The 22,248-nt window shown below is 39.8% G+C and overlaps 7 protein-coding genes and 2 long non-coding RNA genes across 9 annotated transcripts; 6 read left to right on the plus strand and 3 right to left on the minus strand.

The window, feature by feature from the left end:
• Positions 1-871: 871 nt before the first annotated feature.
• On the plus strand, positions 872-2,236 carry LOC117574121 (uncharacterized). Its single transcript, XR_004572755.2, has 3 exons — positions 872-1,770; positions 2,060-2,094; positions 2,143-2,236. It is a non-coding gene; the product is annotated as an uncharacterized LOC117574121 (long non-coding RNA).
• Positions 2,237-3,166: 930 nt separating this feature from the next.
• On the minus strand, positions 3,167-3,941 carry LOC127565801 (uncharacterized). Its single transcript, XR_007955195.1, has 2 exons — positions 3,690-3,941; positions 3,167-3,624 (listed from the first exon to the last, which is right to left on the minus strand). It is a non-coding gene; the product is annotated as an uncharacterized LOC127565801 (long non-coding RNA).
• Positions 3,942-5,492: 1,551 nt separating this feature from the next.
• LOC117574112 (cuticle protein 21-like) lies at positions 5,493-6,528 on the minus strand. The gene is made up of 2 exons (XM_034257765.2): positions 6,469-6,528; positions 5,493-6,388 (listed from the first exon to the last, which is right to left on the minus strand). The coding sequence occupies exons 1-2, from the start codon at positions 6,478-6,480 to the stop codon at positions 5,612-5,614; spliced, it is 789 nt and encodes a 262-aa protein (XP_034113656.1). The 5' UTR covers positions 6,481-6,528; the 3' UTR covers positions 5,493-5,611.
• Positions 6,529-8,328: 1,800 nt separating this feature from the next.
• On the plus strand, positions 8,329-9,175 carry LOC117574114 (larval cuticle protein A2B-like). The gene is made up of 2 exons (XM_034257768.2): positions 8,329-8,421; positions 8,489-9,175. Exons 1-2 carry the CDS (start codon positions 8,410-8,412, stop codon positions 9,101-9,103), a joined length of 627 nt encoding a protein of 208 aa, XP_034113659.1. The 5' UTR covers positions 8,329-8,409; the 3' UTR covers positions 9,104-9,175.
• A 2,124-nt stretch (positions 9,176-11,299) lies between these two features.
• LOC117574113 (cuticle protein 21) lies at positions 11,300-12,354 on the plus strand. Its single transcript, XM_034257767.2, has 2 exons — positions 11,300-11,512; positions 11,584-12,354. The coding sequence occupies exons 1-2, from the start codon at positions 11,501-11,503 to the stop codon at positions 12,223-12,225; spliced, it is 654 nt and encodes a 217-aa protein (XP_034113658.1). The 5' UTR covers positions 11,300-11,500; the 3' UTR covers positions 12,226-12,354.
• A 1,356-nt stretch (positions 12,355-13,710) lies between these two features.
• LOC117574376 (larval cuticle protein A2B-like) lies at positions 13,711-14,494 on the plus strand. The gene is made up of 2 exons (XM_034258210.2): positions 13,711-13,770; positions 13,832-14,494. Exons 1-2 carry the CDS (start codon positions 13,759-13,761, stop codon positions 14,462-14,464), a joined length of 645 nt encoding a protein of 214 aa, XP_034114101.1. The 5' UTR covers positions 13,711-13,758; the 3' UTR covers positions 14,465-14,494.
• A 1,012-nt stretch (positions 14,495-15,506) lies between these two features.
• Positions 15,507-16,231, minus strand: LOC117574116 (larval cuticle protein A2B-like). The gene is made up of 2 exons (XM_034257770.2): positions 16,175-16,231; positions 15,507-16,118 (listed from the first exon to the last, which is right to left on the minus strand). Exons 1-2 carry the CDS (start codon positions 16,184-16,186, stop codon positions 15,558-15,560), a joined length of 573 nt encoding a protein of 190 aa, XP_034113661.1. The 5' UTR covers positions 16,187-16,231; the 3' UTR covers positions 15,507-15,557.
• A 1,383-nt stretch (positions 16,232-17,614) lies between these two features.
• LOC117574115 (larval cuticle protein A2B) lies at positions 17,615-18,551 on the plus strand. Its single transcript, XM_034257769.2, has 2 exons — positions 17,615-17,823; positions 17,902-18,551. The coding sequence occupies exons 1-2, from the start codon at positions 17,812-17,814 to the stop codon at positions 18,484-18,486; spliced, it is 597 nt and encodes a 198-aa protein (XP_034113660.2). The 5' UTR covers positions 17,615-17,811; the 3' UTR covers positions 18,487-18,551.
• Positions 18,552-19,473: 922 nt separating this feature from the next.
• LOC117574119 (larval cuticle protein A2B) lies at positions 19,474-20,089 on the plus strand. Its single transcript, XM_034257773.2, has 2 exons — positions 19,474-19,533; positions 19,603-20,089. The coding sequence occupies exons 1-2, from the start codon at positions 19,522-19,524 to the stop codon at positions 20,029-20,031; spliced, it is 441 nt and encodes a 146-aa protein (XP_034113664.1). The 5' UTR covers positions 19,474-19,521; the 3' UTR covers positions 20,032-20,089.
• The last annotated feature ends 2,159 nt before the right edge of the window (positions 20,090-22,248 follow it).

A 22,248-nucleotide genomic window follows, 5' to 3' on the forward strand; every position in this document is an offset into this window, starting at 1 on the left:
TTACAGCATACGCAACTGTGAACTGTGGGATTACCTATACGTAAGGCAAATAGAAACCATTTTCAAGATAAAAGATACATATGTATCTAAAGCGTGGTGGAGTTTTGCCAAAAATTCATAATTTGCAAATTACCTCAAGTATTTTTGCAATTTATTTTATTTTATTTTAATGCACATAATTTATTCTACAATTTGTTTAATTGCATTAAAGATGAGTTTTATTTAAAAGACATTTTAAAGATAAAGACTTATGGTAATTTTATCTACTAAACTATACTATACATATTTTGTTCATCAGCAGTCAGTATAAATTTAATTTAAGAAAGATATTTGAAGATATTGCATCAGAATAATGGAGATCAATTTTACATTTTAAGAATATTCATAGACTCTCTTTCTCTCACTTTTCACTTCTACCAATATACAGCAGAGAGCACGTGAAAAATTGATTGAAATTTTGAAGTGCGGACATTTATGCTTCATTTGGTCATTGGTCGCAGTTTGCATCCCCAAGGAATTCAGCTGAGCCCATTCGTCAACCAGCATTCTACATTCTCTTTATTTTTTTCGGCCTTCCTGTCAACATTCTGTGTGAAGTTCAGTTGCTGGAATAGCTACTATACTATGCCACATGCTGTCCCAGTCGCAGTCGCAGTCGCACTCACAGTTCCAGTGTTGAATCCCAATCCCAATTCAAGTCCGGGTCCGGATCTCAGTGCCAGAGTTCCAGTCCCCTGTCGTCGACTACGCACAATTCTGACAGAAGCGGTGAAAATTTAAGATTGATCACCAGGCCCGAGTGTTTGTCAAAATTGCCTCTGACTAGCAACTGCTGCTGGGTGCCCTTGGTTGGGTGCAGTTGGTGTCCTGTCGTCCTGTCGAGTACCGTGTCTATGTCGAGTGCAGGCTAAAACCTAAACAATGTCACAATGTTCCCCGCATCCTCTGTTACTAGCTGGCATGTGGTAGGGTCCGCTCTTAACACATATCCCCAATGGATGCGTATCTTTATACACTTACAAAAGGCATAAGCATTTAACTAAGCATTCAAATATGTAAAAATACATTTAAATTCAATTTTTGTCAACCAAAATTGTTTACTTTGCAAGCAAACTAAACAAGTTTATTATTCAATTGCTGTTAGATATTTTAATCCGCAGTTATTAATCCAACACAATGGACTTCATTTAGCTGGCAAGGGCATTACGCATTCGCCAAGCCCATGAATAACTCTTGTTTCGTTTACTTTCGGTGGGTAAGAGCGTGTCCTGCTTAATTTAAATTAATTAAATTACTGCACACTCGACACTCGACCATCGTTGGCCAAAACCCACATATTGCGATTGAATGAGGGCTTAAAGAGCTAAGCGTAAAGAGCTGCACGAGCTGAGGACAGTAAGGTCAATGTTGTATTGAAATTAATTAGACTTTTGGAATTCCAACGAGAAATAAAAAGAATTACAAATTGAAAACGAAATCGAAATCGATTTGGCCACATTCGGTGGCAGCCAAAACGTCAACAGGTCTTTGGCATTTGTTTCAATTTTCGAAAAGTGAAAAAAAACTGAATTTGTATTTATCGGTTAACGAGTCGGAGTTACTGGAATTTGAGCTGATTAATTACGATAACTGGCCATTAACACATTAAAGCAAGACGCTTTTTTTAAGAGCCGGCGTTTTGTTAGCCACGTTAACACACAAATGTTGGCCACGATGACGAAGACGAAGACGAAGCCGAAACTGAAGACGATGACGCCGACAAATATGCGAGTATGTAACATGAAATTTACAAACATTTAGCCAACAAAAATAGTCAACGTTTTCGGCTGCTTCAGTTGTTGGTTGTTGGTTGTCGGTTGTTGTTGCTTATGCTTATTTGTGAGAAATTTCAATTTCAACAAAGTCAGTCAAAGTATGTAGTACACCAAACCTTAACGGCCCTGTCCCGTCCAGCTACCAACTACCAACTACCAGCTGGCAACTGGCAACTGGCCAACAAGTGAAATAATAGCAATTAAAGTAATACAAACCTGTTTGCTCTTAACTTACATTTTGCCAGTTCCACACATGACTCGCGATCTCGAATGTTTGTTTGTAAGTATGTTTGGCTTATTTCTTTTGATCCATAAGTTCCAGTCATAGGCTTTTGTGGGGGCCCCTCTGACCTTGATATACATAAATTATGGTTCACTTGCGGCCGCTTTGTATCAAGTAATCATAACGAAATATTTTCAAACATTTTCATGCATATTTTTATAATCGTACTTAAATTACATTTGTTTCTTTTTCTCTATTTTAGGTTTGTTTCGCTTTTAATCCGTTTTATGTATTTTTGAATTAAGTTAAGTTGCAGCTTTGCAGATTTGGCATCTAAATTAGTTAAGGTTCTCATTTTGAAAGATTTCGTTTTAAAAGTATCATTCTTGTTAATTGGACTGAGAATGTTACTCGTTAGCAGTTGATATTGTGTTATCAACATCTTAATTTGACAGTTTTAAGCTTAAATGAATTAAATGAAATATAGCTCATATTGTACTTGACATTTTTGAAAACAGTATTTAAATAATTGTTGAATAGTAGGTACTTTTTCTATAAGCTTTAAGCAAAGTTGTCTAGAAAAATAGATATTCAAATATTGTTCTATATTTTCTTTGATTTTTATAACTATAAATTAATTCACAAACTTGTTCACTAGCGAATTAACATTTCAGTTAGCGTAGCTTCTCATTTTTAAATAAATGTTTCTCTTTCATTTTTACAATTTCAAACTCATCCAAAAATCTCTTTAACTATGTTTTCAGTGGCCGACGTTTCTTGTTTTCTTTCTTTTCATACAACAAGTTCAAAACAGTCAAGCCTTCAGTGTTTTCGTGGAAGAAAGCTCATTAGTAATGGGTTCACTGCCCTACAATTCACAGCTATTTTTAATAAACACATCACAGTTTAAAGATGACTCAAAAATGATGAGATAAACGCTCAATTTGCCAAACATCTCAAGTAAAATAATTGAGACGTGAAACATTGTTAATGTGCAACTAAAATATTTGTGTAACTGATTTTTTAAGCAAAAAATAATATAATAATCAAAGACTATTATAAACAGTCTGTCTCTCAGTCTGTAATCTGTAAAAAAAAGATGAGTTGTGGTAATCAAAAAACATGTTCGTTTTTGGTAGCCTATTGTAGTTTTTTTTGTGTTTATTGGTTACACCTAAACTTAATCACGAATGTAAATTTTGTACAAGGGCCGAGAGTGTTTTTGGGGGGTCTTCCAACGGGTCCGTGCGATTCAATGCCTTGTGATGAGTGCCAAAAAGCGAATTGGCCGTGGCTAACAATCAAGTGCCAATTTGCCGCCGACAAATTTCGTGTCAACTTCAGCTTCAACTTCATCTTCAGGTGCTGCTTTGCCGGTCGGTGCTGGATGATGTTTAGGATGTGCGGTGCCAAACAAGCCGAAAGTGTTGGAGGTGTTATGTGCCGAGCGGTCGGATGGATGGATGGTGGTGAAAGAGAGTTGGGGGTGGGGTTGGGTTCAGTCAACGATTACTTTCCATTTGGGGATTTGAAGTGCGCAGCACAGCTGAGGCAGATGCAAACACGATCTGTAGCGATCCAATTGAACTGCAAAAGAGAAAGAGTTTTAAATAAACGATCGATCGGCGATTTGCTTGTATCTGTTCATTTACATTTTACAGATCTGCATTCTGTGTGATCTCTGGTATGAGCTTTGCTGCGACGACGACGACTGTTCACCCGATACCGAAACGAATCCAAATGTTGCACGATTGCTGGCCGTGGGCCCAACCTCTTGGACTCAGCACAAAACACTGAATGAGCCAGCCAGGAGCAGATCACTTCTATTTATATGAGTCGTCAGACTTCAGATTCAGCAAAAGCCTGTTTACAGTCAGCTTCTCGATTCTCCCTTTTTGGCAAGTCCGTCGCGACGGGGCGATCCTTTAGCTCACTTGATCGGGTTTTACATTCATTTCATTTTTGCTCGTTCTTTTTTTTTGTCTTCAGTTTTTTGTCTGCATTGTCGGTTTGCATTACTGTTGTTGTTGTTGTTGCAGCGGCAGATGATAATAATGATGATGATGAAGTTGAAAAGGGTTCACACACACATACACACACACACACACTCGCACACTCTGAGACGCGCTCAGTCGATATATCGAAGAAAAAAACGTGGCAATCTTCCACTTGATTAGCTTCGATTTAAGCAAAAATCTGTGGCAAACAACCCAAAAACTAGGGTCTGCAACAGCAGCAACATCAGTTACAAGCTTCGACCTTGGACTACCCCTCGACAGAATAGTTCTTTTTGGACAACAAGCACAAACAACAGGTGCAACGTCTGCAGACAGACTCTAGAATTGCATTTTACGATTGGGGGAAGCATTGTGGGAAACTAGACTACTTAACTGAAGTACTCGTTGTTGTACTTGACTGCATGGATTTCAGCATAATTGTGGTTATTTACTCTGGAGGACACAAAACCATCAAAATATCCGTTTGTCATTTGAAAATTGAAGTCATGACCCCGAGGCTATTCAGTTTTTTGAAACCCCAGCCAGCGTCCAGCCCTCCCTTCAAATGCAAATATGACCCCTTTAGTCTCTCTTGTGTCTTGTGTCAGGTCTGGCGAGAATTTGGATTCTTCAGTCTGCAGACGACGAACAGACAGCAAGGATCACTATGGTTAAGGAAGAGGCTGAAGCAGAGGTAGAGGTAGTGGAAAAGCCAGTTCATTGCACCCGATGTCCGCGTCTGACGACTGACGACTACAAAATGCGGCATGAAGCATCCTTAAGGGGATTTCAATTTCAAACAAAAGTCCAGCAGGACATGAATTGCAGCACTACGACTGCCAATCCTTTCATGCCTTTTAATGTCTGTGAACTTTTTCCGTTGTTTCGCCTCTTGCCGTGCCGCCAAACAAGTTATGAACTCTCAACACAAAAAGATGAAGTAAAGCAGCACACAAAAACAGGATAATAGTGCGCATAATGTGAACGACCTTCCCAATTAACAACAACTGCAATTGCAATTGCATATCTCCATGCACATCCAGGTAGAAACAAATCGAATAACAAGCACTTTCTTCATTTCATTACGAGTTGAAACACCCAAAGCACATAAAAATGCTATTATAATCAAACTATATGTCAGCAAAACAATAAAATATTTATGGAAATGTTCAAGATTTTATTAGTGTGTTTCTCTTCGAAGTAAACTTTTCAAGCTCTATATTAAATTGACATACGATATTGATATTTTTGGCATCATTAAATCAACGTAAATTCTTTTATTGGTTAATGTCAATTGAACAAATAGCTTACAAAAATATTAAAATATTAGCTTAGTGATTCAAATGTCAAATAAATATTTATTGGTCTCTATTGAACTAAAGAACTTCTCTCAGGGGACTCTTCTATTTATGTATTCTATTGTCTTTCAGCATTTACCTTATTTAAATTAAAAACCAATTTGTTTTAATATTTTCATGTATGCATTGTTTTATTGTAATGTCAATAAATAAATGTACAGTAAAATGAGCAACGATTCTATATAGTACACACAACAGTCAAGGACTCAACTCAACACTTTAATGATGGTAGGCAACAGCGGGGGCGGCATAGCTGGCATAGTGAGCAGCTGGGGCAGCATAGTGGGCAACGGGAGCCACGGTCTTGACCACAGCTGGGGCAGCATAGTGAGCAGGGGCAGCATAGTGAGCCACTGGAGCTGGGGCAGCGTAGTGAGCAACTGGAGCCACGGTCTTGACAACAGCGGGAGCGGCGTAGTGGGCAACAGCTGGAGCGGCATAGTGAGCAACTGGGGCAACAGTCTTGACCACAGCTGGAGCAGCATACTGGGCAACTGGGGCAGCGTAGTGGGCAACTGGAGACACAGTCTTGACGACAGCTGGGGCAGCATAGTGAGCCACTGGAGCGGGGGCAGCATAGTGAGCAACGGGGGCAGCAGCAATGGTCTTCACAACGGGGGCAACGGCAACGGCCTTGACGAGGGGTTCACGGTTGACGACAGCGTTGAAGCCGTTGATGGGATCGGCGGTGTACTGGACGGTGCGCTTGTAGCCATCGGCATCAACCAGAGAGTACTCGCCACGGACCACATCACCATCGCGCTCCTCAACCTGGCTCTTGGAGTCACCAGTCAGCTGATCGTCGACGCCATAGGAGAAACGGTACTGGGGATGGGGATCGTAGGTCTCATCGGATGACTTGACCAGCACCTTCTGGGCGACGGCGACGGGAGCAGCAGCATAGGTGGCAACTGGGGCAGCAACTGCAGCTGCGTGGTAAGCCTGGGGCACGTAGCCAGCGCTGGCAACGGCGACGAAGGCGAGAGCGAAGACAAACTGTGAAGGGGGGGGCGAGAGATTATCCATTAGTACTCATAAGTTTATCCATTGTCGAAAAATCCAGTGGTATGACTCACCTTGAATGCCATGTTGCTTGAGTGGAGGATTTGGTTGAGTTCTTTACAGAAGTGAACTTGATCTGCGAATGATACTTTTCTGGACGTAAGCGTCAACTTATATAGCAAATCAACGACGCGGCTGCGCTGCTGCGAGTGAGCGTATTATTTCCATGGTGACAGCCAGAGTTTAATGTGCTCGACGTTGATTGTTGGCTGTCGATTTCTCGATTACTCGCACAGCGAATCGAACTGGCATTCGCAATAGTGTTGGTAACGTACTTCCTGTTCGATGCTAAGTACTGTGGGTGTGCAGCTCTAATCGCGTCGAGAGATCGGCGAGAACCATGCCCAAAAAGAGAAAGATCATTGGCGAAGGGGTTGTCCACACATACGAGAACATTGAGCGGATATAAGTTTCCAGACTTAGAAAGGCTTAACGGTTCTTGTTTACACGTGTCCGTGTATGTAGCATTTCATTAATCTAATTTGTATACAAGTATTCAATGATTGCTTATCTATATCATAAATCTGTAAGCTAACAACCTCTGACGTTACATAACATGCCGAATCTAAACTGATTTGACTTGCTGAACATGTATCTTGAAATTTTAGGAACGTTCTAGAAATATTGGTAATTGAAAAAGAATTCTTCTATATTCTTCTATATGATTTTACAAAATGATAAGAATATATTATAAAGAATATATATAAACGCACATTAATTGAAATGTGATCAAATTAAAAAATAAATGATATTTCAAATTATTAAGAAATACTGTGAGATACAAATAAATACATTTGAAAATTTTTTGGAATTCATATTATATTATAAATTATATAAATTATGTGTATAAAAAAAGCTTTTTAAAATATTCACAACTAAAACAAAAACAAAATATTTTCAACTAATTAAATTTTCAATAAATTAATCCCTTCTAAAGATAAATTGTTTCTCTTCTATGGTTTTATCACCCTTACGAATACAAATGTTAATATATGTGTTTTAGGAATTTTAAAATAATTAAATTAAAAGCATTTAAAATCCTATGATATACTTTAAGCTTTTAAAAAATATTATGAAATTGAGAATATTTCATAATATTCTATACAAAATAATACAAAAATGACTTTAAATTATAATATCAAATAAAATGTATATATAAAATATTCTAAACATATTTTCTTTTAATGAATAGTATAAAATCACTTCCATAGCTTATTTTAATTTCTTATCATTTCTGATTTGAGTTTTCAATAACATATAAAAATAATGTATCACAACTGACTCGCATCGTTTCACCCTTTCACATACAATCAGATTGCTAAATAATGCATAAGTTCTTTATAAATATACCCCATACAATCCCAAAATTTCAATTAGAGCAATTAGTTCAACGAATGCAGTTATTATTTTCATTTCATCTTAATGGTCTTAAAACACTCAAATTGCAGCTACGTGGGACGATGTTATTATGGCTGCAAGGAAAACCCAAATCCTTTCTAAATAATTTAGCCTTTTGCAATTGCACTTGCCACAGCACAGGCGTGTACACCGCACTCCGCACTCCGGACCACAGCATAGCTTGACAATCTCTTGGATAGCCAACGGTCGCGGTGACTGCGCTAATTTCGAACATGATATGCAGAAGGCCACAGTTAAGCACCTTACGATTACGGGCAAAGGCAAAGGTAAAGGCAAATTTAAAGGTATGGGTTAAGGTACGAATGCGAGTGCGAATGCGACTTGTGAATATGAGTATGAGTATGTGAGTGTGAGTGTGAGTAAATGAGTGCAAGTAGTATGCACAGTATGTAGAGACATAATCAAATTGGCTATCGGTGAAAACACATTCGTCTGACTATAAATATCTCGCCCAGCCCAGAAGCAGTATCATTCAACATTCGCTCTTGCTTCTGTAAAGAACTCAACCAAACCCAAAAAAAAAAACCCCAAGCAAAATGGCATTCAAGGTAAGTCTTTTGGGACAATGGATAAACTTATGAGAACTAATGGATTATCTCTCGGTTCTATTCACAGTTTGTCTTCGCTCTCGCCTTCGTCGCCGTTGCCAGCGCTGGCTACGTGCCCCAGGCTTACCACGCAGTTGCTGCCCCAGTTGCAACCTATGCTGCTCCCGTGGCTGTGGCCCAGAAGGTGGTGGTCAAGTCCTCCGATGAGACCTACGATCCTCATCCCCAGTACCGTTTCTCCTATGGAGTCGATGACAAACTGACTGGTGACAACAAAGCCCAAGTGGAGGAGCGCGATGGTGATGTGGTCCGTGGCGAGTACTCTCTGGTCGATGCCGATGGCTACAAGCGCACCGTCCAGTACACCGCCGATCCCATCAACGGCTTCAACGCTGTCGTCAACCGTGAACCCCTCGCTGTTGTGAAGACCATCGCTGCTGCCCCAGTTGCTCACTACGCTGCCCCAGCTGTGGTCAAGACTGTCGCCCCAGTTGCCCACTATGCCGCCCCAGCTGTTGCCCACTACGCTGCTCCCGCTGTTGTGAAGACCGTTGCTCCCGTGGCTCACTATGCCGCTCCCGCTGTCGCTCACTACGCTGCCCCAGCTCCAGTTGCCCACTATGCTGCCCCAGCTGCTCACTATGCCAGCTATGCCGCCCCCGCTGTTGCCTACCATCATTAAAGTGTTGAGTCCTTGACTGTTGTGTGTACTATATAGAATCGTTGCTCATTTTACTGTACATTTATTTATTGACATTACAATAAAACAATGCATACATGAAAAAATACAACTCAATTTGTTTAAATCGCTTGAAGCACTGCTTCAATTTGAGGTGTAAATTGTGAATTGATTTTAATTTTGGGAAATAACATTAACCGCTTAGACCCACACACACATACACACCCCAATCGCATAGCTTGGAGCCAAGAGCTGAGAGTGTTGCCAATTAAATTTGCTGCGACATTGAAATTCCAAAGTCAAATGAAGTTTTCAATTACGACTTCATTTGTTACACTTCCACACAATTGCCATGAAAATTAACTAATCCTATCAGCAGACAATGGACTGATACCAGACTGTGGTTATCTCCGTGATTGGAGTAGCCCCCAAAGGGAATTCTTAGCTTCAGATTCCGGTTGATACATTTGGCAAATTGTTGCCGGCTTCGCATTCGATATTGACTTTGACTTCGACTTCAGCCAGCGGCTTTTCCAATTCCGTTCCAAACGTGACTCGGTTCATTTTTTTTTGAGGAACTGGTTTGACGCTGGCCAGACGCACGTCAGACCCCGAGGAGATCAGAACTTGTGATTAGCGCTTTTATGTTTGCATAATGGTCGAGTAATGAGTATGAACCTTTCTCGCCTAAGAGCAACACTTTTTTAATTGTTCTTATTTTTGGCAAATTTTCTATAAACAAATAACCATTAAAATGAATTGAAATTGAAATTGAAAGTCGCCAATGGCATTGAATTATTGGCAGAGGTCATAAAAGTCTCAGCTTGAACTTTAGTAATTAATTGAAGCTGAAATTAATTAGAGGAGGCTCAGTCAGCAAAAGTGAATTAAATTTGTTGCCAAGCGAAGGATTGAAGCGAAAGAAAATAGGAATTAATCTGAGAATTTACACCAATAAAAATTTTGTTAGGTCAGATTCTTAGTCTCTCCTTTTGTTGAAATTAGTTTAGTAGTATGTTAAAATATTTATGTATATACATTAATTTAAGTATCAATTATATCCACATACATTTCAAACGCTATTATATTAAGGCATCAGTGTAATCTTTATGTGATAATAGAGTTAAATAAATGATCTGTCATCACATTAAGTTAAGGTTTATTTGCTCAAGCATCATAGTATATAAACTATTAAAAATGTTGACTCTTGATTCATACTTTTGTATTACACTATTTAAATTGATGTGAAATAATATCCACAGCGTAAACATATTTGTTGCGAATTTAATGCGATAAAAGAGATAGCTAAATGATCTGTCATACTGTTACGCTATAGTTAATTAGCATAATCTTTCATTCAAATTATGCCACAACCTTCAAGTGGCACATTTTGTAAAAGCTCATTTATTGCACTCCTAGAAACGACCTTAAATGAAATTCTTTCAACTCGAATTGCGAGCAGCAGCACAACAAACATTACATCATTTTGCAAAGAGTTGAGTCACTTTATATACCGTATGTATGTAAGTGCTAACATAATGTGTGTGTGTGTGTGTGTGTGTGTAGGTTTGTTGTGGCATGATTGAGCACTTATGCCGTAAGTCGATGGTATACAAAATAATAACTGAGAAAAGCTTCAACCTGAAAGCTCAGATATTACAAGTCTCAGCTCATTGAGGCTCTTGGACATGGGCCAGATACTTGTTTCAATTTTTTTTTCTTCGTCTTTTTTTCAATCATTTTGTATTTTATTTTTGGGTCATTGCAGCGCGAGCAGCTGGACAGCTAGGTGGGGGGTGTGTGTCAAGTGCAATGCTGGCATCGATCAAGTTGTCTTTATTGGGTTACTTACATGACTCGAGAGTTGAATACGAACCCGACCCCAACTCCAATTCCGATTCCGTTGCTGTTGCCGTTGCCGGCAAACGTCTTCGACTCGGACGCTGTCGGCAATCAAAGCCAAGTTGCTCGCCTAAGTCTTTTGTTTTCTGCCGTTTTTTTTTTTCGTTTTTTCTTCGTCTTTCTTTCTTTCGATTCCGTCCGTCTTCCATTCATAACGTTGTGCGAGAGCAAGTTTGCCCAAATGGGTGTGACTCGTGGGTGCAAATCTCGTGGCGTTTGTTAACGTTTGGGTACAAAAAAAAATCCATACAAAACGACATGCAAATGAATTAAAACTCAATTTCAAATTATTTTTTGTAAAACTTTACGAAAAAGTGAAAGAAAGGCCAGCCACAATGGACCATTCGGCCATGGTGCCCAACCGAAAATTTCCTCTATAAATACAAATGCACTGGATGTTAAATTATTATTCAAAGCACAGCCCTCAGAGAAGGAGTACATCGCGTCCACAGCTTAGTTACCCATCCAAACACCAAAACCCTTCACATAAACTGCAAAATGGCTTTCAAGGTGAGTCTCTGAAATTTCCTGAATATCCCAAAAATTTCTAATTCCTCTCACTCCTTTCATACGCTTTATAGTTGCTCGCTTTGGTCTCTCTGGTTGCTGCCGTCTCCGCTGGCGTGATTCCTGTGGAACACCACGAACACCTGGAACCACAGCTCTACCACGCTGCAGTGTCTCAGCCACAGCATGTGATCTACCAGAAGCCCCACGACATTCACGCCCACGCCCACGCCCATGAGGTCTATCCCGACGATCCTCATCCCAAGTACAACTTTGCCTACGATGTGCAGGATGCTCTCTCCGGCGACTCTAAGAGCCAGGTTGAATCCCGCGATGGAGATGTTGTCCAGGGCGAATACTCGCTGGATGATGCCGATGGCTTCCGTCGCACTGTCAAGTACACCGCTGACTCTGTGAACGGCTTCAACGCTGTCGTGCACCGTGAACCTCTCGCTCATGTCCACCACAAAGTGGTTGCTGCCGCTCCAGTTGCTCCCGTGCAGTATCATCATGCTGCCCCAAGTGCTGTGCTGAAGACTCCAGTGTCGTATGCTGCCCCCGCTTATGTGGCTCCCACCTATGCTGCTCCCTCTCACTACGAGCACGAGCCACAGCACTACGAACACGAGCAGCAGCAGCATCAAGCTCAGCACTATGCCAGCTATGAGACTCCTGCCCCAGCCAGCCATGATGCCAGCGACTACTACCACCATTAAGGCCGAAGCGTGCACCGATGAAAGTATTATTTTGCATCTCCCCATTCCATGTACTCATTGCCCCCAAACACATTCCTCTAGTGCCCTAAGATCTTTGTTAAATAGTTCTATTGTAAATATTTCAATATAATTTTGAATGCATCAAAACTGTGTGTTTCTCTATTTCATTTACGAGATTGAAGATAAAGAAAAATATGTATTCTTACCATGGATAAAGTTCAACTTCTCAACATATAAAGGCTCCTATAACTTTAAAAATATTCAGCTATGTAAACAGCATAATGGTATTCATCATTAAATTAATCTTTTTATTTGTTGCCTTTAATATTTATTTGCTTAGGCAAACAAGAAATCGGATTGTTAAAATCTGTTATTGCCTTTTCTCCTTTAATAGTTCTGAGGTGTACAAAATTTATTATTTATCCTTTTTCCATCTGCTATCAAAATTATGTAACTCTTATGCTATTGTTATTTACCGACCTTATACAGTCTATTTAGAATTTATAGTGCTCTAACCACAATACCTCTTTCCTTAATCTTTAGAGTGTCATCTTACCTAGATAGGACAATATAACACAGTGAGAATACTCTAATAAAACTGTCATAAAAGCTCCCTAATGTGTTGTTCTCTTTTGTAAATTATTGTATTCTCTATTAAGTTATTAAACTCTTCCTTGAATGGATTCTTAAATGTATAACAAAAACAATATTCTATAATAAAACGTAGAAAATCAGCAAATAAAAACTCTTTTTGTTTTCAAAAAGTCGGCTTCCAGAATTGGTTTTTCCCGGCGTACTTATAGCTATCATTAATTGAGCATGATCTGGCGCATTAAGAGTCAACAATCGGAGCACACAGACACATTCGTGTAGTATTTTATTTCATTTCGTTTCACTTCATTTCATTTCATTTAATTTAGTTTAGCTGTATATTTTCGCATTTGAGGTAACCGGTTTGGCATGCCAAAGTATCCGGTAGCAACAATGGCAATTTTTGCAATTGTAATGTCGCGCACACAAATTGAATGTCAAATAGCCCCCGGGGCAGAAAGATTTTTTTTTTGGGCTATTTGAGCTAAAGGCAGATCTGGCTGAGTCCGGAACCTCGACGCTTGACGCGCGTCCATGAGCATGAGCAATAGCTGTAGTATGTCCAATTGCCAGACAAGACCCGATTTGCTCCACATTCCTCAAACAAATGGCTAAGATATTGCGTTCGTTCGCCCTGCACTCGGGTCGACTCGACTCAACTCACTCGGCCTTTCGCTTCCCTTTGTCTCCACTAATGTGTGTGCGTACGTGTGCGTGTGTGTGTGTGCTCTACTGTGTGCGGTGTGTGTAATTTGGTTGTTCATAATGAGCAGCCGCAACAAAACCCACAACCTCGGGCATGCACTTGCCCATTTCCTAAGCTGGCAAAGCAATTGCTCAGTTTGCTCTATAAAAGCCGCACTCAGTCCAATTTCTAATCATACTGCAGTCTTCGCTTCACTCGATAGCACACGCATCCAGTCACACACCAAGCATCTCAAAATGGCATTCAAGGTATGCTCATAGCCATAGTCATCAGTACCAGGAGTACAGTACTTCTTTAATTCACTTACAGTTCGTCGCTCTCTTCGCCCTGATCGCCGCCGCCAGCGCTGGCGTCCTGCCCGCCGCTCAGGTCTACCATGCTGCTCCCGCCGTGGCCACCTATGCCGCCCCAGCTGCCGTTGTCAAGACAATTGCCCCTGTGGCCCAGCATGTGATCACCAAGGCTGCCGAGGAATACGATCCCCATCCCCAGTACAAGTACGCCTACGATGTCCAGGATGCCCTCTCCGGCGACTCCAAGAGCCAGGTCGAGGAGCGCGATGGTGATGTGGTCCGTGGCGAGTACTCTCTGGTCGATGCCGATGGCTACAAGCGCACCGTCCAGTACACCGCCGATCCCATCAACGGCTTCAACGCTGTCGTCAACCGTGAACCCCTCGTCAAGGCCGTTGCCGTTGCCCCCGTTGTGAAGACCATTGCTGCTGCCCCCGTTGCGCACTACGCTGCCCCAGCTCCAGTTGCCCACTATGCTGCCCCCGCCGTGGCTCACTATGCTGCCCCAGCTGTCGTGAAGACTGTGGCTCCAGTTGCTCACTATGCTGCTCCAGCTGTCGCTCACTACGCCGCTCCAGCTGTGGTCAAGACCGTCGCTCCAGTTGCTCACTATGCCACCCCAGCCGTCCACCTGGCCCAGCACTACTAAATGCCATTTTGTTGAGTGTGTTGACTGAAACTTGCCAATGTTTTAAATAAATTACAATAATTAACTAATCTTTAAACAATCGAGTTTCTCCTTATTTTCCAAACCATACGACACTTAACATAAATAGCTTAGCTTGAAGTTAATAGCACCAAATTATCAAATTTTTAAATGTCGTAGAATCTTTTAAGAAAAGTAAGAACAATAATTAGATAGAATATTCTAAACGTTATCAATAAGGTTATCCAATTTTATTTTTACTTATTTGAACTAATTAAATAACATACATATTTTGTCTTCAATCAAATTTAGGTCAGGAATAATTTAGAATATTAATTAGGAGTCATGAATAAAATGTTAAATAAATTTCTATCTATTTTTATAAAAATGATTCATAATTTACATATTTATGCTTACGAACTCATCAGATATTTAAAATCAAACTTCTGTTAATTCTATGTTATTCTATATTTAAATCTTAAAAGTTATTTTAAGAATTCCATGATTTTTCAAGTTACTTTCGCTTGTTGACCAATTACTGTCTATGTCCGCAACAAAAATAGAATAAGAACTGAAAGCTCATGAAACTACTCTAGAAGCTATTGTATTCCATTTCGTTTGACGTACGTCTGGTCAGTGCCAAACCAGTTTGCATTAAATCGGCCAAGTCATGTTTGAAACGGAATTGGAAAAGCCAAAATCCGCAGCTGACCATATTTGATCAAAAGAGAGAATTAAACCTTGATTCAAGCAATAGCAACTGAGTAATCTGATTCAAGTACAACCGATAAATGTATCGTTAAAATAAGCTTATCAAACTTAAGTTGGGATTTGGAGGATTGAAATCACGTATTATCTCATTATAGGATTTACTTCATGTCGTTGAGGAATGTGGCCAATGGAGACGCAATTGCAAACTTCAAATTTCAATGTCGTGCCAAACATAATTGGCAATAATTTAGGCCGAATTGCTTAATGATAGTTAGGAGCTAATGGAAATGCTGTTTCAGATGAAAAGATCTCTTGATTTTGAAAGTACTTTTAACATTTATTCTTCGATATAAAACTATAACAAATCACTGGCAGAGTAACACTCTTAATGATGGTAGGCAACAGCGGGGGCGGCATAGCTGGCATAGTGAGCAGCTGGGGCAGCATAGTGGGCAACGGGAGCCACAGTCTTGACCACAGCTGGGGCAGCATAGTGAGCCACGGCGGGGGCAGCATAGTGGGCAACGGGGGCAGCAGCAATGGTCTTTACAACGGGAGCAACGGCAACGGCCTTGACGAGGGGTTCACGGTTGACGACAGCGTTGAAGCCGTTGATGGGATCGGCGGTGTACTGAACGGTGCGCTTGTAGCCATCGGCATCGACCAGAGAGTACTCGCCACGGACCACATCTCCATCGCGCTCCTCGACCTGGCTCTTGGAGTCGCCGGAGAGGGCATCCTGGACATCGTAGGCGTATTTGTACTGGGGATGGGGATCGTATTCCTCGGCAGCCTTGGTGATCACATGCTGGGCCACAGGGGCAATTGTCTTGACAACGGCAGCTGGGGCGGCATAGGTGGCGACGGCGGGAGCAGCATGGTAGACCTGAGCGGCGGGCAGGACGCCAGCGCTGGCGGCGGCGATCAGGGCGAAGAGTGCGACGAACTAAGAGAACGAATATGAATATGGAAATGTATTCCTTAAAAGTCTTTTGGGCATACCTTGAATGCCATTGCGTTGGAGATTTGGTTGTGAGATACTGCTGAGAGCGGAGAGTGAATTGAACTGTGTCTGCTGCTGCGTGTTGAGCGTTTATATAGAGCGATCTATACGCAACTTCAAGCTACCGGCTACCGAATCGGGGCAGTTTCTCTTCGTGTACGAAGTCGTGTAATTAGTGCAATTCATTTACTTCATTTATGCTAAATATGTGTGGAAAATGTAGCATTGAGGCCGCATACGAACACAAATAATACGTATACGTACAGATGAATGAAATATCTTGTGTTTTGTGAGTTTTGTGTTGTGTGTTGTCATCCACATAAATTCAATTATTGGGGGTGCAAAAACTGGTTTTTGAGTTTGAGTTGCACTAAGATGCAGAGATTACAATGGTAAAGCCGACATTAAACATGTTAAACAATTGAGAGTACGCAGCACAAAATGTGTGTAATGGTGTCTAAGCAATAAATAATTTTATTTAAATTTAATTTATGTAGCATGGTATAAAACTTTGACTTTAAATTTAAATGTTATCAATATGCTCGCAAACAGAAAGAATAGGGTTCATATATAAAAACACAAAATTCTTTGCATGGAATATTTATAATTGCTGGGGAAGAATTTAAGAGATAAATTTTGCAATATAGAAGAGATACATATTTTGCCTTATTTATTTATTTAAATGTAATCAATGTTCATTAAACATGGTGGTAAATAAATAAAGTTTTATGTTTTGTGATATTTACCAAGATATTTATTTTAGTAAATTTAATATTTGAAAATTACACTAATTAATATTTTCTTTATATTCTATTTGAGACATATTTATGATGTTAACCATTTGCCATTAAACTTGCTGGTAAATAATTATATTTTATATTTTGAAGCAATTTAATAATTTAAGAATACTCTAAATAACATTTTACTCTAATATTTTTTAATATAATATTAATATTAATATTGTTAATTTTCTTTCTTACTTAATTAAGTTATTTAATGTAGTTTAGTAAGCATGTTTTAAACCCAAACAATTTATTTAAAATATTTTAAAAAGTATTTTTTTTAATACTCCAATGTTTCTAAATTAATATGTGCAATACATCGGAAAAACTAAAACCAACTAGTATAGAAAAACCCAAAAATTGTTTATGACTTGAGAATATTATTTGCGCAACTTTTGATTACAAGTCAATTCGCATTTGGATTAAAAATCAAAAATGGTTTTCGCTTATTCGCACACCATCAATTTGAAACTGATGTATGCAATATATATGCGAGTAGTAACTGTAAACTGTGCAGACAACGATAAATAAAAATAAATTCAATAATATGCAGTATGGGTTTTTAATTAAAGATTCCCATTTAAACGACTGTCGTCGACTGTCGACTGTCGACCTGGAGAACTGAAGAACGTACGTGACCGAAGTACGTGATTTCTTGGAACCATCGAACCAAAAATGCACTTTCAATAGCAGGCCGAGTGAGTCGGAGTGCCAAAATTGAATTCAAATTAGGTGTCATCAATGTCACCGAGTTGACTATATAACATAATGGCCAGCACTTGGGCAGACATTCAGTGTTCAGCTTTAGCTTCACACAGCACCGATTAAACCTCCCCCAACTCAAATCCAACGAAATGGCTTACAAGGTACCACTTACAACAGTCCTGGCGACACATGGATTACGCTAGGATACTACTCATAACACACTTTAATCTTCATTATAGATCGTCTTTGCTCTGGCTATGTTCGCCGTGGCTCAGGCTGCAGTGCTGAGAACTGTTGCCCCCGTTGCCGTGGCACCTGCACCTGTGCTCGCCAAGACCGTTGAACTGGAGGAGGTTGATCCCCATCCACAGTACTCCTACAGCTACGACGTCCAGGACACTCTCTCTGGCGACTCCAAGGGACAGTTCGAGGAGCGTGATGGCGACATTGTGCGTGGCGAATACTCTCTGATCGATGCCGATGGCTTCAAGCGCACCGTCACCTACACCGCTGATCCCATCAACGGTTTCAATGCCGTCGTCCGTCGTGAACCCATCGTCGCCGTTGCCGAGCCCTTGGTGAAGGCTGCCCCAGTTGCCGTTGCCGCTCCTCTGGTCCGCTCTGCTCCCGTTGCGGTTGCTGCTCCTCTGGTCCGCTCTGCTCCCGTGGCTGTCGCTGCTCCTTTGACCGCCCCTCTGGTCCGCTCTGCGCCAATTGCCCTCTCTGCACCCCTCGTCCGCTCGGCTCCTCTTGCGGTTGCAGCTCCCGCCATTGCTGCTCCCCTGAGATACACAGCGCCTGCCTATGCCGTGAGGAACCTGTAAACTCTTCAATCCCAGACCTGATTTGATTCCATGTTCGGTTTATGATTTTACAATTAAATGTGATTATATTTTTACAAAAAAAAGTGATGTTTGTTTTACTTTATCTTGGAGGCAAATCAATGAATTCAAATTGATATTTAACAGCTAATTAAAAGTTAACCTTTCACCTAAAACAGTGACAATAATTATCAAGATACCAACTAAAATTGCAGTCAACAAATAGTTTTAGATGCAGTCAAATTTTAAATTTCAAAAAGTAAAGATTTACAATTCAATCAATTTTAAATTATTCCACTAAATCTAAAAATCACTTACAATACATACTAATTAATTACAGCTATGTAAATCATTTTAGCTGCACTTTTCACTTCATTATATTAGCTCAATCTATCATTATTTGTGGTCAGCTACTACTATAAAATTTTAATTGATCAGAGCAAAGTTTTTTATTTGTGGTTTAAAATGGAAATTAATGTGTAATGATATGGGATCTAGTTTTGGAGGTCTGTCAATCGGATAAATTGTTAAATACATGCATTTAATTCGATATCACCTTCAAGGTGAAATTGTGAAAGCGCTGAAGTCACAAATGCCCCGCGGTCAAACAGCAGCAATTGGCGAAGGTGTGGTTGAATATGTTGCTGTTGCTGTGATCGTTGCTGTGGTTGGTCGTTGTTGTTGTTGTTGTTGCTATGGGCACCACTTACCTATGACACTAATCTGCACACATTTACATGTCGCAGATATTGCATAAATTTCGTGTATCTGCTCGTATTCGTAATTACCTCGCTTCGAGTCGATAAATCAACAACAACAACAATAAAAACGCAACAAAAATAAATACAAGTGACAAAAATGTATTGTGCAAAAAAGCGCAAAAAAAAGGGCATAATAAAAATAATAATAATTTCAATTTCGCGAGTTACAATTTGGAGAGTATAAAACCGTGTGGTCCACGGTCTGCAAATCATTCCACAGCTTCTCTGCTTTCGCATCAGTATTCGGATATTCGCCAAGCCATCAAACCAAATCGCCATGGCCTTCAAGGTAAGTAACAGCAAGAAAAAAGTTTCAACCAGCAATCCTTTCTAATTGCCATCTCGAATATCCTTGCAGTACTTCGCCGTCCTTGCTCTCGTTGCCGCCGTCAGCGCTGGTGTCCTGCCCGTCCAGCAGGTCTACCATGGTGCCGCTCCAGCTGTCGCCTATGCCCACGCCCCCGTGGCTGTGGCTCATGCCCCAGTTGCTGTCGCCCATCCCGTGCTGGCAAAGCACGACGATGAATACGATCCCCATCCCCAGTACAAGTTCGGCTATGATGTCCAGGACGCTCTCTCCGGTGACTCCAAGAGCCAGGTCGAGGAACGCGATGGCGATGTCGTTCGTGGCGAGTACTCGCTGATCGATGCCGATGGCTTCAAGCGCACCGTCCAGTACACTTCAGACCCCGAGAATGGCTTCAACGCTGTCGTCAACCGTGTGCCCGTCGATCACGTGATCAAGACTGTGGCCCCAGTGGCAGCCGTGCCTGTCTACCACCATTAAGAGGAAGCAATTCCTTAGCCATTCGACATTGTTTAAAGCCATCTTCATGTCCTTAAATTCAATAAATTGTTGCATATTTCTAAGCTTAAAAACAGGGAATTTTTTTGAAAGGGAAAGGAAATTTTTGTAGATAACCCTAAAGGATTTGCAAGGAAGGAACATATAAAATATATATAAAAGTGGTATTTTTTTTTTAAAGAAAGAGAATTTTTGTAGATAGTAAACTTAAAGGATTTGTAAGCAAGAAAAACAAAAAAACAAAACGAGGCAAAGCGGAGTAGGAAAAATAGTATTAAAATTTATATAAAAACAGGGGATTTTTTGGAAAGGGAATTTTTGCAGATAATTTACTTAAAACAAAGAAAGTCAAATAAGAATAGGAAAAATATTAAAAATATATAGTAAAATTAATAAATGAATTATCAATTTCAAAGGAAGTACATATTAGAAAAGTTAGACAAAGCTTCCCCGGGAAAAACTTAAAAAAGAGTTTGAATATCAGAAGTTAGTCAAATTAAGTTTTAATTAAATATTTCAATCAGAAATTAGTTTAAATAAAAAAGAGTTTCAAAATATATAAGCAATTCATAGAATTGCATAACTGTTGTAGCGTCATTTTTATGCCACAACAAATCTTATTCATTTTAATTCATAAAATTAGATTAATCATATAATATATATATATATATATATAATATAAATCCACAAACTTTACACTTGGACTTAGAAAGTTTAAACGTATTTATTACCATTCCAAAATAACTTAAAAATATACGAAATATCATAATTAAAGTAGTTGAGTCCAGCTATGAACAATCATTTCAAAAATACTTGAAATCACGTAGTCAACGGCAATTCACAAGGCAATTATGGCATATGGTAGATGGTAGATCAGATCGCGGCACTCACATGCGTATACGGTGTCCTCTAGTATATATTTTAAATCAATTTCTGACAGCGCCTCTGACGCAGATTGCACGCTTGCAGCTCATTATTGTAAATTGAGCAGCCCACAGTTGCCATCTGCCTGGTCCCATTACCATTTACACCAATCACCGCAAATTGATGCAGACACACACAGAAAAGTATCGAATTCGAATATTGCATGCAATGCTCAATATTCAACAACATCGACAACAACAACAAGTTAAGGTCAATTCGATCGATTTTTTTTTTTGGGGCTTTGCAAGCCTTTCGCCAAATGCAACGCCCAAATTGCAGAATGATTTACGATTGGCGATATATTGGCTTAAATCGTTGCCATTGTCTTATCGTCAAGATAGCAGCCAACTGATAGCGACAGCACAGAAAGACTTTTGTACATTTTGTGTGTTGCCTTAACATACTATATAATATATATTTTACTATATTGTACACATCCGTACGCCCAACTATGCCAAGGCATGGAAACAAAAACTGTGTTGCCGCCTGTTTGTCCTCCAATGCAGGTTGTTGCAGCTGGCGACAAGTGACCAGCGATTTTTCGAGTGTTAAGGTCAAAGTCAGGTTTTTTATGGTTAATTGCGGGCAAGTCGTGTCCGTCTAGACGATGTGACATGTTCGTGTTTCTGCGCCCCATTCCCATGTAAAGTTAACAGCAAAACAGCGGCAGAGCAGTAGCAACAACAGTAGCAGATCATAATAAAAATACGCACATACACACACACACTCTCAAAACCACAACCAAATACGCTCCATACCAATTACAATTACAGTAACATGCCGTTGCTTTTTGAAGTCCAAGACGAGGTGGCCACTCGGCCACTTGTCCATGTACCTGGCCCATAAAGTCACAAGGCGATTACAGCAATGCGCGAAAAAAAACCCAGCAAACATTATAAAGCGTGTTCACACTACCGAAAAAATACGGTCAAGCAACAATATAATGTTAGCTACTACAAATAAAAAATGTATATTAAGTTATGGAGCATACTCAAAAAAATAATAATACTTACAAAGGTTATTGACATATTAAAAACTAAAAACAAATTTACTTATTAAAGTAAAGGATAATTTAAGCGTAAAATAATTGAAGTTTAAAAGTTTTATATGATGTTTTTTTCTCTACAAAATTTCATAAGATGTTCCTTACATTGTATTTCATTAAATTAAAATGTTTAAGTTTCGAAGTTCAATTTCTCTATTTCATATTGATGGAATTAAGTGTTCCAATCTACAAAAAAGTTAAAAAATTTCAAAATATGTATTCTTAAAATT

The sequence above is a fragment of the Drosophila albomicans genome, chromosome 2R (assembly GCF_009650485.2).
Source record: "Drosophila albomicans strain 15112-1751.03 chromosome 2R, ASM965048v2, whole genome shotgun sequence".
Lineage (NCBI taxonomy): Eukaryota > Metazoa > Arthropoda > Insecta > Diptera > Drosophilidae > Drosophila > Drosophila albomicans.